The sequence below is a fragment of the Mauremys reevesii genome, linkage group 16, assembly GCF_016161935.1.
Source record: "Mauremys reevesii isolate NIE-2019 linkage group 16, ASM1616193v1, whole genome shotgun sequence".
Lineage (NCBI taxonomy): Eukaryota > Metazoa > Chordata > Testudines > Geoemydidae > Mauremys > Mauremys reevesii.
Genome location: NC_052638.1, coordinates 31865372 through 31880420, shown reverse-complemented (window position 1 = coordinate 31880420; position 15049 = coordinate 31865372). Strand labels below are relative to the sequence as shown.

Sequence of the window (15049 nt, the reverse complement as noted above, 5' to 3'; positions counted from 1 at the left end):
ATGGCTTTCACAATAATTAAAAGCACACCCAATCTTCAGGATGTGAATCAAAGACATATCCATAGAGCTCGTAAGAATGCATTCAGACGATTATATAGTCTAATCAACACACCTGGAGTGGATGAAACTTGGCTGTGAGATGTTTCATGTCCTTAGGGACACCTTGCATAATAATAATATTATTATTTATATATCCCTTTTGGTCAAAGCACTCTACAGATATTGACCAGTCAATACTTACAACACTCCTGTGAGGTGAAGGAGGCATCAACTACAAACATACCCTTGACTTAAACCTGCAAAAGCCAGAAAACTGACAGTTAAAGTTACAACAGTCATTCACTGGCCTCACAGTGATGAGTGTAGTATGCAGTAAGGGCCTTGTGAATGCTTTGGAGAGGTGCTCAGCTCCCTCAACTCCCGTGGGATTTAACATAAGCTAAGGGATGCTCAGCACCTTTCAGAGTAAGGACTTAATGGCCAGCTTTTTAAAGGTATTAAGGCATTTAAAGATACAGTTCAGAGTCTGCTTAGATTTTCAAAAGCACCTTGGTGCCTAACTCCCATTGGGAATATTTTATGTAAATACCCTTGAAAATCTAAACCTAACTGCCTAGATAGCTGGTTTAGATGCATCTGAGGGTAGAATATGGCTCAGTGTCAATATCAGTATATGGGAAGGCTCCCTTAGTACTATATTGGCTATTTGTCTAAATCAGAGTCCGATGAGGAAACTGAGGAAGAGAGCTGTTAAGTGACTTGGCCAAGGTCATATAGCAAGTTAGTTGCAGCTCTGCAACTAGAAGTCAGGTTTTCTTACTCCCAATACTGTGCACAAAGCCACATGACCTCCCTTCCAACCAGTCCCTCCTGATTGTTTCAGATCATAACCACGTACGTGGTTCTTTCATTTAGTCTACACTCAGGGGTGGGGAGGAGAATCTATCTAAGTTACGCAACTTCAGCTATGTCAATAACGTAGCTGAAGTTGATGTACTTAGATCTACTCACTGCGGTAAGTTGATGGCTGACGCTCTCCCGTCGACTCTGCCAGTGCCTCTTGCCTGGTGGAGTACTGGAGTCGACGGGAGAGCACTTGGCGGTCGATTTATTGTGTCTACATTAGATGGGATAAATTGACCCCCGCTGGAATGATCACTGCCTGCCGATCCAGCAGGTAGTGTAGACAAGCCCTTACACAAGTTGGTTCAACTGACTTAGCTAGAGCTCCATTGTGTAAATCAGGAAGGAGGGGAAAAAAACCCAATCTCATTAGCTAAAAATATCTGATTACTGTCTGAAAGGAAAAAATTGCCTCTGATGTTAATGTGCATGTAACAGATTTATGTTACCAATCTGCCTGGGGCTTCAGGTGATCAGGCTGAGGCTGCAGGATCTTTAGGGGAGGATATGAAGGAGCACACCAAGTGATTAAGTTTAAAGCTTTATTAATCAAATAACAGTGGTGAGTGCTGGGTATGCCCCACATCATTCGGAGGAAGGAAGAAAGCATTAGTGCCCAAGCCCTAACCCATTTTGATACTCACATACACACAACCCAAGGATGGCCAAGCCTGGGTGAAACGTAAGAAGAGGGGGAAGGGTAGACGAGAGTTCTGTCCTGTGCACAGGCCGTCCAGGTTCCGCTGTTGATCTCTGACTTGCTTCAGCTCTCGGAAGGGTTTTAAGTCCTGGATTCTTCCAGGGGCATTTTCATCTAGGGACCTTCGCGCCCCCACCCCTGTGCTCTCAGTACTAGGCCAAACCGGTCTTCCGCAGCTCTCTCAGTTTCCCCAAAACACACCGTCTTCAGGGTCACGAGGCTGTTGTTTTCAACTCACTAGCCTTCACAATCTGTCTAGTTTTGCAACCTTGTTAGGTCTGTCTGGCTCAGTTCTCCTTTCTCACAAGGTTCTGGCTGTTTGGCAGCAGGGAGCTTGTTTATGTGCATTGGCCTTGGGCTACAGTTTCATTCCTTATCTTTGAACCTAGCTGGATCGTTAAGTTAACCCGTTCCTTTCTCCCTTCCTCCCCCTCGGCCTTTTGCAACCTGCAAAGGAACCTTTCACTCAACTCTTCCCAAGATCCTTTCCCATGCATATATAAGTGTTAGCAATATACAACCCTGGTGCTTACCCAGGGGACCCCATGGGGGGAGCAATCTTTACTGTGACACGCATGCCATATTTATCTCAATGCAATCTGAGAGAGAACATTCTGAAAGTTGGTGTTTACATGCTGTGAAAGCCACTGATTCCTCCCTCTAGCACTTCAGGAAAATGCTGCTGTGATAGTCTGACCTTTCTCACAGACTGTTAAAAATACCAATTCTTTGTAATATCATAGAACATTTTATGTCTGAGTTATTACTGTTCTGAAAGACAGTGTTTTCAGCTGGTTTTAATGACCCTGGTCCAGTGTATTTTGCAAAAAAAATGTTCATTTTCTAAACCTATCTTAACCTCCTCCCAAACAGGAGCAGTATACTAGAATGAGTGACACCAGTCTAGGGTAATGCTATACGTAATATTTTATTTATATTTTTATGTAAACATAATTTGCTTTGTAGGCACAATATAACAAAAGCTCTAAAGCAACAAGACAATTAAACAACGTTTCAGTTCACTTCAATCAGACTTAAGTTAAAGAGAAGGTTTCACAGTTCCTTAAGGCAAAATTGAGAAATAATTTATTTCAAACCAATCCATTATCTAGAGAGAAGTTGTTTAACTGACAGAGTTAGCAAGTGGTAAATGCAAATATTTGTTTAGACTATGAGAGGGTTTTGTTCAGTAACAACAGCCTACCTACCATTTTCTTCTGAATGGCCTGTAACATGCCAGACAAAAGAGATGCCACCTTTTGTGAAGTTTCAGTAAACTCTTAGGGCTAGTGGGTCAAATTCTGCTCTCACAGCCCAGTCCAGCTTCCACTGAAGCTAATTGCAAAACTCCCATTTAATTTCAATGGAAGCAGGACAGGATCTTCACTTAGTCCAGATTTACACCAGTGTAATGAAAAGTAGAAGTTAGCCCAGGTTAGGGGAGGGTAGATCTGGAGGAAATTCATTGTATCCAGTGGAATTTCTCCAGTGCTTTCAGGGGACATTTTGGAGCTCAGAAACTGGCCCTAAATTGGCATGAGTTGCATCAGAAGTATTTTTGCCTCACTAAAATAACCAGAAAGAATAAGAAAAATGGTTTCTTTTGATCATTGTCCTCTACCATTGCTACAGATACTCTAGGAATGTTAATCTTTATTTGACTCAAAAGGAAATGTAAGTGCCGTCCCACCAAGATTGTGGTATTAACAGAAGACCTGGTTTGTTACTCTGCTTGCCCTAGTTATCTAAGGCCTTGGGAATGCCACTTTGCTGCCAGCTCAGGGTTACTAGCAATATTGCTCAGTTTGGTGTCAAATGAAAAGTCATGAATTATGTTTTAAGTGTGTTGCAGGACAAAATTGCTACAGTAACTTTTAAACAAAGATAACCAACCATTTTTCTTACTGTTGTCATCTTATGTGACAAAAACTAAATGGCGATTCCTTTAAAGACTCAATTTAGCAGTCCCAAAGCATGTAAAACTCTCACTGAATTCATTTGGGCTGCATTCTGATGGCAATCTTGGGCCTAATGTGGCACTAATACCTTAGATAAATACTGGCATTACAAGATGATACCATTATGCTGAAGTTCTGCTATAAAAAACTGAAATTCTGTTTTGTATTTCAAGAACAGCTTTTTCTGTGGCATTTTTCTCTATAAACTGACTATTTGGCTTTGTTTCATTATTTGTAATTTTTTTTCAATCCATGGTAAACCCATTTAAAATGAACATTCTGCACAATTAACTAGTATTAGAGCAGCAACTGCATGAGCACAGAGTAAAGAGATGGACATTGCTACTCAGGGAGCATGGATTAAACAGGAAAAGAGGAAGGGGGTTAAAAAAAAAATCTTCTAAAACCACACACACAAGTCATCCAGACCTATCTTTCCCATCACATTGAGAAAAGCCTGAGAAACCCATTTTTCACTTTGATCACTACATAATGCTGATAAGGTTTAGGAGCTAACTTGGCATTTGGGAGAAGTGTTTTCTTTTGTGAAAAATATATTAAATCCAAAAGGGAATTGTCAGAATATGAAATCTTGGACATGCCTTTACTGCTTCTATTGTGAGTGGCTGCAGTCATTTAAAAAAAAAAAAAAAAAAAAAGGACCATGGAAGAACTAAGTAGCTATTACTTGGGTAAATGGAATATAGGAACAAGCATATTTATTTCAGTGTCATGTTTTGTTTTTGTTTCCATTACTGGGAGGTAGATATGCTACATGTTCTTAAGGGCTCGATCCTGCAAACATTTCCACACGTGACTAACTTTACACAAGGGAACAGATCTGCAATGGGATTACTCACCTATGTAAAGTTATTCATGTGCATAAGTGCTGATGGAATTGAGGCCTAAGAGTTGTGATCAAATTGATTAATCTTTGTAGGAGTTTGGCACCGTTACTCAGCTTATTAATCCATTAGTGATTTCAGAAGTGTAAACTCAGCCAACAAAATAACATCTATTCCAATGATCCCTACTCTTAGCCAGCTTTTAAATATCACTAAGAATACGCTTGCTTCAGCTTTTGGACACAGCCAGCTCAAATTAAACCTTGGGAAAAGGTGCTGTTGAATCAACAGTAAATTTGGTAAGTTTCATATGGTTAAGAAGCACTGGACAGAAAAAGTGGCCCATTGACTTTTCCTTGCAAGTAATATAAGGGAATGGTATTAGGGGGATCAACAGTAAGCATGACACTTGGCACCAGGCATCAATTTCCATTTAATTTGTAGTGCTGATGACTAATGCGGTTATACAACACTAATCAAAGCCGCTTAGTAATGACTTCCGGCACATTTTCTTTCAGACTCTACCATATATTATCTAGGTTTACAAATGAGGTATTTTTTAAAACTTAAGACAGAACTGTTTATGAGATGAAGTAGCACGATTCAGGGAAACAGAATTTGTCTTCTTTGCAGCCTCTTATTTGTGTCTCATAAAGAAATGCTATGTTTTGACCTTCTTTACTGAAAGTCCACAAACTGAAAGCCCTCCCTCTGATTACTGGAGAATACCAGACGATGGGCAGGGAATTAAAAAAAACAAATCTCTGAATTGAAAAAACATTACACAAATTCACATGAAGAAAGATGCCCATCTAAAATTACGCAGTACGTTAATAAGGCTTTTAGATAGGAAAAGAAAATCAATAGGACTCCTACAGACTGGCCGTCACACTATGGAAGGTCATAATACTGCACTGGATGGGAATGGCACTTGAGTTCAAAACAACAATGAGCAACAATTTATAGCTCAGCTGGCTGCAGACAAATACAACACACACTGTACTACAGCATTTGTTCACTGATGCACAGAATAGAGTTCCCAGCCTTGTTCCCTTCTCCTCAATCAATCTTTCTGTTTTCCCCCATCCCCTGTTCCTAACGGTTACTGGATAAATGGCATGCGCTCTTTATTCTCATTGTCCCCTTCATGGTCCTCCTCCTCCTCTCCTGCTTCGCTTGTCTCTGTGCTGTCATTGGCCATCTGTGAACAAAATGAAGGAAATCACAATGTTTACGGTGGGTTTTCAGCTATTTTCATTTTAGCTTGACTCACCTGATAAAGTGACTAAAAAAAAAAAGAAAACTTTGTTAAAAACGGAAAACGCACATTCTATCTGTGCAAAAGATTTGTCTGTTGTACATCAATTTCAGTGTAAGATCATAAACCGTTCTCCAAAGGATTACACAGTTGAATTATTTATTAGGAGCGGCTATGTACGACATTTGTGCAATTGGGTTTGATGTGTGTATTGGTAGCAAAATGACGTCAAGGCTCCCATAGATGAAAGAAAAATGAGTGGGAGGGTCACAAAGCGCATCCATCATGTGTTTTATGAATCCTTCAGAATCAGTTGTCTCACAAAAGCAAATAGCAAGATACTTTGGTGAGTGTTAATAGATGGCATCCGGTCCTACAAATATTCAAGGAGGCTCAGTGTCTTAGGAACCCACAGAATGGTTATTTGTTTTGCATAAAAACAAATATAGGACCGATTTTTATAGACTACCAGGCATGTGAATGTGCCTATACTTGCTGCCATAGGATAACTAGGTACTGAATCAACATTACAGTGAAAATACAATGTAATTTAATGGTGGGACAGATGCTAGATTTCTATTGTGTAGTGCGGGAACTTCTCCAGGTTGTAGATAACCACACAAAATATTAATCCATAGTGGTATTTAAAGAGCACAGCATCTTTTTTTTCCAGATGAGAATGGTTATTATATGCTGTGTAAATAGCAAAGATGCAACAGATGCTTACATTGCATCTTTCCAATTTGACTGAGGTCAAGCAGGCATAAACACAATTGTAGTCATTTTACATGTTCCATGAGACATCTTTGTTGCATTCATCTGCATAGACTGAATTTTCTTGCTAACTAAGACTATCCTACTTAGTACATGGTGAAATCCTCATTTGACTTTATAGGTATTTTCTAAACCTGTATGAAATAAGGAATTAAAAACCAAACATTAATACCATCAAGCTTTGATTTATTTTTCTGCCTGTAGATCACAATAATCCACAATGGAGAGTTCATTAGTGGGCTCAGCCTCAGAGGGGTGTATTGCATGAGGGCACCAATAAGTTAATTATGCGTGCCCTGGAATGGCTTACTGCAATAAGAACCTGACCCTTAATTTCACAACAAACAACTTACTTGGAAACATATTTGGGAAAAGAAGGCAGTTTTACTATGTATTCTTCCATTCTTTGAAAACCAGAAGAATAAGAGGTAACCCTGGGGAAAATGGCTACAATCACTTTTCCCCTACTGCTCTGAATATATTTGTGGATTACTGTTTCTAACGTATCTCTCTCTTTTTGGAGTTCCTTGGCCCATTTGGATCCCTTCATCCCACTCCTGATGCCAAAGTCCAGTGCAGCTAAATACTTACCTTCAGAGTAGCAAATGAGTTTGCAACAGTATTGCTCTATTATTCTGAATTAGAATGGAATCATGAAATACTCTAGTGTTCATACTGCAGTTTGGGTTCCCTAACTAAGGACAATGAATAACTATAAACTCTGGAGGGGGAAAAAAAACGGAGTCCAGCCAAAATTATAGCTGCTCTATTACATTGTTGCTAGCTCTTGAAACCCCATGGAAATGAAATGAAATGAAATAAATAAACGGAACCTTATTTTAATGGACACACAAGTGACATTATGAAATTCCTCCTATTTCTGAATGAATTCCCTTCAGTGTTTGTGAAAATATATCACATATCCGCTCACTTTCTAAGTCTGTACCTTCCACAGACACTAATGGCAATTAGGTGTGTGCATTATCAAGAGAATAGATGGCTTAATAAGTATTAATGCAGTGTTGGAGACGCCTCCTCTTTCCTCACTCTTTATTGCTCTGCTGTGTTTTACAGTTTTAGGGCTCAGTTGAGTGTCTGGTTTCCATGTGTGAGACTCCAATAGCCTTTAAGTCAGGTTTCCTGCTGCCTTGTGAGGGTTATATACAGTATTAAGTAACTTGTGGTCAATTTTAGAGCACATCCAAACCACCTTTCTCCAAATGGGGAGAACTTCAGATCTGAATCCAAACTGTGCATTTTAGACCCATCTCTAGTTAATTTGTTCCTGCTTTTCTTCAATTACTCTTTCCAATGTAAACAGCCAAAGTTTGGGGTTGATCCTGCTGACTTCCCTCTACCAGATATTTCTCTGTAACCTTTCGCTCTCAGCATCTTGATGTGCTGGGCTCAGTCTGAACACAACATTTGGTTTCAGTAGATCCACCATGTGCCTTCTCTCTCAGGTGCTGCCCAGTAACAAGTACAATTATCATTACATTAAAGCTTACAAAGCATGACTTTACCCAAAATATCAGCATATCTGGCATTTTCAACAGAGTTTAAAGAAATCACTAGCTGGTTCCTACCCAAGACACATCCTGTCCTTTATATGGAACTGGGAAGGCAATTCTACAGAAATGCAGGTTTTAAGGGGAGTGTGTTTATAGGTAAAGATAAGTTGATTTCATCTGTTTGGCATCAATCCATTGCATTATCTCCACTAATGTAGCAATCTAGCATTACACGGAACAGCTATTTATTTTCCATCAGAGACAGAAATAGATGCTGTGTTGTTTTTTTCCCCAATCAAAGTAATCCAATAAGATTTTCCAGAAGCAATACTGGCATATATTTTGAGAGACAGAGATGGCCATTTTACCTATGAAATGAACTGCTGTGGCTATTTACTGCAAATCTCTTTCAAAACAAGAACTACAATTTGTACTGTACCTTACGATACAAATTAAAGATTGTGATTGTTGGTTTTGATTTTCTCTCTTTAGGTGAGATATATCTGGTAGAAAACCACAGGCAAAATAATTAACTTAGAGTTGTTGACCACCTGTCATTTGTATGATAACAGTTGTTATATACTCAGTGCTTTTCACTCACCAGTGGAGTGGGTGCCTTCTCCACATCCAGAATAAGTTTTCCTATATTGCCTCTGTCATGGATTCTCTGCATGGCCTCCTTCACCTGTAAGGCAAAAAATGTTAAATTCCAAGGATGTAATAATGCAGAAACCAGAATTTTATATTCATACTAAAGTGACAGCTATTCTCCATGATGCTCATGTTGTCCCTCATAAAGAAAAATGAGGAGAACTAGACAGGAAATAGTTTTCCCATCCTGTGACTTCATAAACTGTTCCTCTTCTTCATCGGGACACAACAGAGACCTGTCAAATTTTTCATTCAAAAAAGACCTCTGCCAGAATAGCCAATAGCCCAGTGTTCAAGGCACTCACTGGGGATGTAGGAGGGTTCAAGTCCCTTTTCCAAATCGGGCAGAACATGGATTTGAAACCAGGTCTTCTACAGCCCAGGCAAGTGTCCTAACCAATGGGCCATTAGCTATTCTGAGGTAACCTTTTCTCTCACTGGCTGTTCCCTCTGGTTTTCACCAGAAATTCCATCATGGACCTGAAAGGCCCTTCTGATTAAAGTTTCATCAAACCCAGTACATTCCCGTAAAAAGTTTTAATGAATTGACATAACAAACACCAACAAAAACCAAACAAAAATGTTGTGTCAAAAAGTTCCTGGTCAGCTCTAAAAAAATTACATGTTTGGCACTATCTATTTAGATTATAAATACTTGGGGCCAGGGATTCTCTTTTGTATAGCACCTAACACAGTCGGATCTCTGTCTTGGATCAGGGTCTCTAGGTGCTAGTTTAATACAAACAACAAATTATACTATGGCCACCTGAACTGCAAACTAATGCAAGTAGTGATCAGCCAGTAATTCCCAGCAAAAAGTTCATTCTGACTCTTTTTCTCTTTGCAGAATATCTGTGAGCAGACTGTTTTCACTGAATGTATTCATTACAGGAATATATTCAACGACTATATTTTCAATTAGCCTGTCATGGTTTTCAATGAATACCCTTTTTGCATGCAGGAGCAATGCTATGTACACTACAGCAAATGCATGGCTGTGGCTAATGCCATAATTTAACCCCTCAGTGCATGAGCAATGTGCATTTCCAATTTTTTTTTCGTGTCCTTCAGATACCACTGAAAAAAAGACATTTACCAGCTGAATGTAATTAGTATGTGTGAGAAAGGAACAAAAAACCCTCAGCTCACCAATGCGTTGGAGAGGAGCTTATTTTGATGTATGAAGTTTCAGAACTCATGGGAGCGGTGTGTTGATGAAATGGAATACTGTGTGTGTGTGTTTTACTGGCTATTTGATGCATAAAATGTAGACATTATTTAATAGTCGAGGATTGGAAGAGGAGTAGACACTTTCCTCTCTTTAATGCTGGGAAACTTCAGTAACTGTGAACATTGCATATAAAGGGTGTTTCATATCATTGTCACTTCATTTTTTTTTGCCAGAACAATGGGATGTGATGAGGCAAGAACGTAAAACACAGAATGATATGTTAATAAGACCTACCACCTGTGACATAGCTTTATTACATTATTAAACAGGTTAGCATGGACGTCTGAAACTAAACATTGCTCCATGAACAAATAAACCCTGCACTACATTTAAGGGCATAAATCAGGACCTGGATACTTAGCATGGTCAGTTAGGGCCCAAATATGGATGTAGATACTTAACTTTAGACATCTTGACTTGGCTCTTTAAAAGTGCCTAAGAGAGTAAGCCTACCAACTTCTACTGAAATCCAATGAGAGCTGGACCCCTAAATCCCTTATTAAAAATGCCACCCCAATGTTTGAAAATTGGAACCAATGAACCCTGAGTTCTGCAACTCAAGTGTTGCCCAATGGTGCCCTACATTAGAAAATGCTGGACTTTAGAAATCTGTGAGAACATGAATGAATACGTACATTTATAATGTAAACAAATGTACTACCAATATGAAAGGCTTTCCAATTAAGGACCCTGATGTAACAATTTTGGAAATCTTCCCTCTTTTCAGGAATCCCAGATGCTTTCACCAAAAGGTAGCCTGTTGCCTTTTTAAATGGTGTACATAAAACCACACAGACTTTTATGAAATAACTGTCTAGTGATCAGTAAGCCAAGTTACCCTGTTAAGCTTTCTGTACTGAGCAGGATACGTTCTGTGAGCCTAGGAATTCTTTTCAGAAAACATTCTTTTAAGAACCACCAACAGAGTCCCTAAAGAAGAAGCAGTTTCTTTTTTAAAAAAACCTTTTCAGCTAAATCTAGTCTCTTTAAAAGGTTACAGAACAATATAAATAATCCAAATGAATAGGACAGAACTGAAGGAACCAGCAAACACATTTGCGCACCAGTTGAAACTTATCACCAGAAATGTCATGCTGAAAGCAACGGCACACAACATTTATTATCATCTGCACCGCCTAACATTAAGTGAGGCAAATTTGAGAAAATGTGCTTTCCCAGCATTTTTTTTTCATACACAGTATCAGGTTTAAGACTCTGGAGAAAGGTTCAGGTGTGTTTCTAGGATACCCTTAAGTAGCTTGCAAATGCAAACAGCAGGTGAGAGGAGAAGAGAACATTACAATTTCTAAAAACAATATTGGATATGGGATCCAGGTGGAGCAATTAAGAATAATATTTAAAAAAACCCCTCACTTGACCGAAAGTTTGAAAGAGCTGCTACAATTTCACACTCCAAAATCTGTATATGAGAATGTCATTTGTAACTTGCTCGCCTAGCCAATGAGCCTGGTTCTGCCCTTCGCTGTATCAATGCAATTACATTACACACATTCAAGGAGAAGAAGAAAAGACTGCCATGGCCAATGCTGCTGTAAAGAAGTACAGTGCCTTGTGAATATGAAGCATGTCCTCCTGTGTAGCAGGAAAAGATACTGATGAGTAGGAAACTGCAACAAAATGAATCCCTGGAGTTCTCTCATATCAGTCCAGGCTGATGGAGACCTATTTCCTTCTTGCTCCCCACTCCAAGAACTATATCTGGGGGGAGAGCAGAGGGAGGATGAACGTGCATCGTGGGATGGTAGATATAGGTGAGGTAGGGTATTGAAGGCTAAATCATGATTATAGTTGTGAAGGACTGCGGTGGTGGTAATATGCACATGAGCAGCCATAACTGTTTTTAACAAAGTTTTTGTTTATTTAATTTACACACACACGAGTCATCTCATACCATCCTTTTTAAAGCAGAACTCCTTAATGAGGCCTAGATAGGAACAATTTAAAAGAAATTCACAAAATGGCCTAAGAGACGTCCTGCGGTGAAAGAGCCTATCACAGTATATTTTCCGGTGGGGGATGTTATGGTTGGGAGCTTAGAGCTGCTGCTGTTGGATCAAAGCCATTTCTCTCCATCTGTATTGTGTAGCATGCTGCGAAGAGCAACACTTACTGCCAATGGACCTTGGTAGAAGAGGAAGGGCAGAAATGCATTTGCATTAAAGGTCAGAGGATGTTCTGAAATAGGTTTCATGACAGCTGTGTTCTTTGGAGGTTTAGGGTTTGACAGCTGCATCAAATCTTCTCCAAGACCACCATGTTGTCTCTGTTAAGACACTCCATAAAAACACAGAGCTGTTTGATTTGGTGTCCTCTTCACTATTTGTTATTATCCTTTCCTTTTTAATAACTTCACATCCCCCCAAATCTTTTCACTATGAATTATACCCACCATAGCTGAACAATGAATCCGGAATTTGGGACCTCTTTACTCATCCAAGTCAAGGCAATTATCTTAATTAACAACTGCAGCTTGTGGAAAACTGCCTGATTTAATACTCTCATCTCCTGCCAAATTAGATTTCCTCTTTCTTCTTGTGAAGAAGTTCAGCAACACGTTATGTCACTGAGTCCTCAGACGTTATTTATACAAAGAAGCACTCCAAAAAAATTAGATGAGACACCATCCAAACTGAAAGCAGAAAAGTGAATGGGAAATCCAGGCTGGCCAGATGTCTTAGGTCCTGTCGTTTTGGGATTGACCAGTAGACATTGTTTGTGATTTTGAATAGCTAAGCTCTACATTTCTTCAAAGAGAACCTGGATGATGGGACGTTTTAAAAACAGGATTCCTAATTTAGAAAATCCATTTGGTGGATAGGTTTGCTCTCTGAGACATTTAAAAAACTAGACTTCACCAAATGCTGGAAAAACGTCCTCTAGTGAAGAATCCAGCATGACACGAGGTTAGATTAGATCAGCAACTTGCTCTTTTTCCATCTCCAATTCCTATGATTATATACAAAACCATGGACTTTTAAAAACAGTTAATATTATTTTCACACACACACACACACACACACACAGAGCTCCCATAATACTGGTTCACAGCTGTCTGGCTTTCCTACTGGACTGCTGATCGCTGTGGATCATTAATGCTTCATTTTGCTTCCAGTCACCCCAGGCAAGGATGTTAGTGCTAATGAGCATTCTGACCATTATTGATTGTGTCAACAGCTGTATGCAAACACAGAAACTATGCTGCACCACATGGCAACTGTGAGCAGGATGCTGCTCAGCTTCCCTGTGTCAAAAAAACAAAACCCTTTAATTAATAAAACCCTTATATTGCACATGGTTACCATCTCTGATCCCTTACATGAGCAATAAAAAGAGAATAATCACACAGATCCACTATGTCCCAGGCCAAATCCCATGTGTAGGCCTATATGTGGCTGATTTTTTGGATGAACATTGGCCAGTCAATTCACCTGTTTTAGTATGCTCTGAAGTTGTAGGGAAAAGATTAGCATGATTCAAAGAATTACTCCAACATTTGACTGCATTATGAAAACTAAAAGTCCAGCATGTGCTGATGCTTTAAGATATGAGGAACTTGAGATCGTTTTGGAGTAATTAATCATGTATCTCGTCGACATTAATAGGATTAACATATCCATGGTAGCTAATGCCAGAATATACCACAGTGGAAGGCACAGTATTCAAACAGTAATTGAACAGCTCTTACTTCAAAACCTCCACAGGAGGTTTTAAAAGTATATTGATATTTTAAAACAGTTATAATTACAATAATGGCAATTTTTTTTATTGTGCCATAATTGACAGAGATCCAAGGATGTTGTCTAATGAAAATAAATACACATTTTACATACAGCTCTTTAAAGATGTACCGCAAAGCAGTAGAAATGCAAAGTATTGTTGGTTACTGTACATTTCATTCTAACAATGATACTTTGAATTTGTTGGATTACCTGTTAGAGCCAAAGGAAGATTATTACTGTATCCCATTAGCTGTGCCAAAGCCCAGTGGCAAAGCAGACTCTTATTTTTGAACAGCAATAGTTCTTTTTCATTAAAAATGCACACTACCACATAATAACCACACATTTTTCTCCAGTGACTAGGATAGTGACGTATATTATGGGAATCTGGGATAGTTTTATTGTAATCACTCTTTAATTACTGCCTTGAAAGCAATTATACATGAAAACAAATTAAGAACTAAGCAAAAAAAGTTACAGTTAAAAGTAAAAAGTCAGAATTTAGGAGGCGATGGACAACTATCTAACTGGTTATTTAAAGGCACTCCCATGAATAAACAGCTTGAGTATGACCATTACAGTTCCTATATCGAACTGTTTCTTTATCTATCTGAACATGAATAAAAATATGGAATCCATTTCTGCTGAGAAATTAATGACTTTTTAAAAGGCTGAAGTAATAATCTTGTTCTACTTAATCGCTATCAGTTCTAAAATGAGACTGTAATGCAACTAAGGATCCAAATCCCTTGTATTCCTTCCACCTCTTTTAGGAATCACACTATATCAGTTTTGCTGCCTAAGTATGATTTTATTAATAACGTCCATCTGCAATTTGCGAGGCCTGCAGAACTGCAGCACTTGATTCATATGGAATGCATATTTTCATGAGAAGTTGCTCAAGGTTAAATACGATGACTGCTTAGCTGCAGTCACCCAAATTAGACAATTAGTAGTTTCATTTTCTGATTTTTAAGAAGTAGTTGCAAATATATATCATTTCAGCAACTCTACAATAATGGAAAACGAGGAATGTCACCATTAGAGGAAGTAACTTTTTTAATCTACTATCAAATTATGAGAATTATACATACGGTGATCAGTTTGTAACTTAATTTAGTTTTAACCTTGCATTCTCAGGGCCCTTGGCAGGGCTGGTTGAAAATGTTCCATTGAAATTCAGTGAAAACCCATTTGTCTTGTGTAACAAAATATTTTGCAGAAATTGTCTGCTTTCCCTGAAAATTTTGGATTTTTGATGGAAAAAACTGTTAGGGGTTTTTTAGGGCATTTTTCAGCTGCAGAATTTCAGTTTTTGGTTTCCTTGGTGTAGTTTTTCGATAAAAAGCTGAAATTTTCCACTGACAAATTTGACAAAAACCAAGGACTTCTTTTCGTTAACATGAGGTTGTTTTTTTTGCAGAACCAGCCCCATGCCCCAATCCCACATTTTCCATCCAGCTCTAGACTTTGATTCT

The 15049-nt window shown here is 38.8% G+C and overlaps 1 protein-coding gene across 1 annotated transcript in view; it reads right to left on the bottom strand.

Annotated features, from left to right (window-relative positions):
- Window positions 1-2512: 2512 nt before the first annotated feature.
- VAT1L (vesicle amine transport 1 like) overlaps window positions 2513-15049 on the bottom strand; it is a 77406-nt gene continuing 64869 nt past the window's right edge. Inside the window, exons 8-9 of the mRNA XM_039503363.1 lie at window positions 8551-8634; window positions 2513-5607 (exon numbers count right to left, since the gene is read on the bottom strand). Coding sequence (XP_039359297.1) covers window positions 5509-5607; window positions 8551-8634 — 183 coding nt within the window. The 3' untranslated portion in view covers window positions 2513-5508. The remainder of the gene's footprint in view (window positions 5608-8550; window positions 8635-15049) is intronic.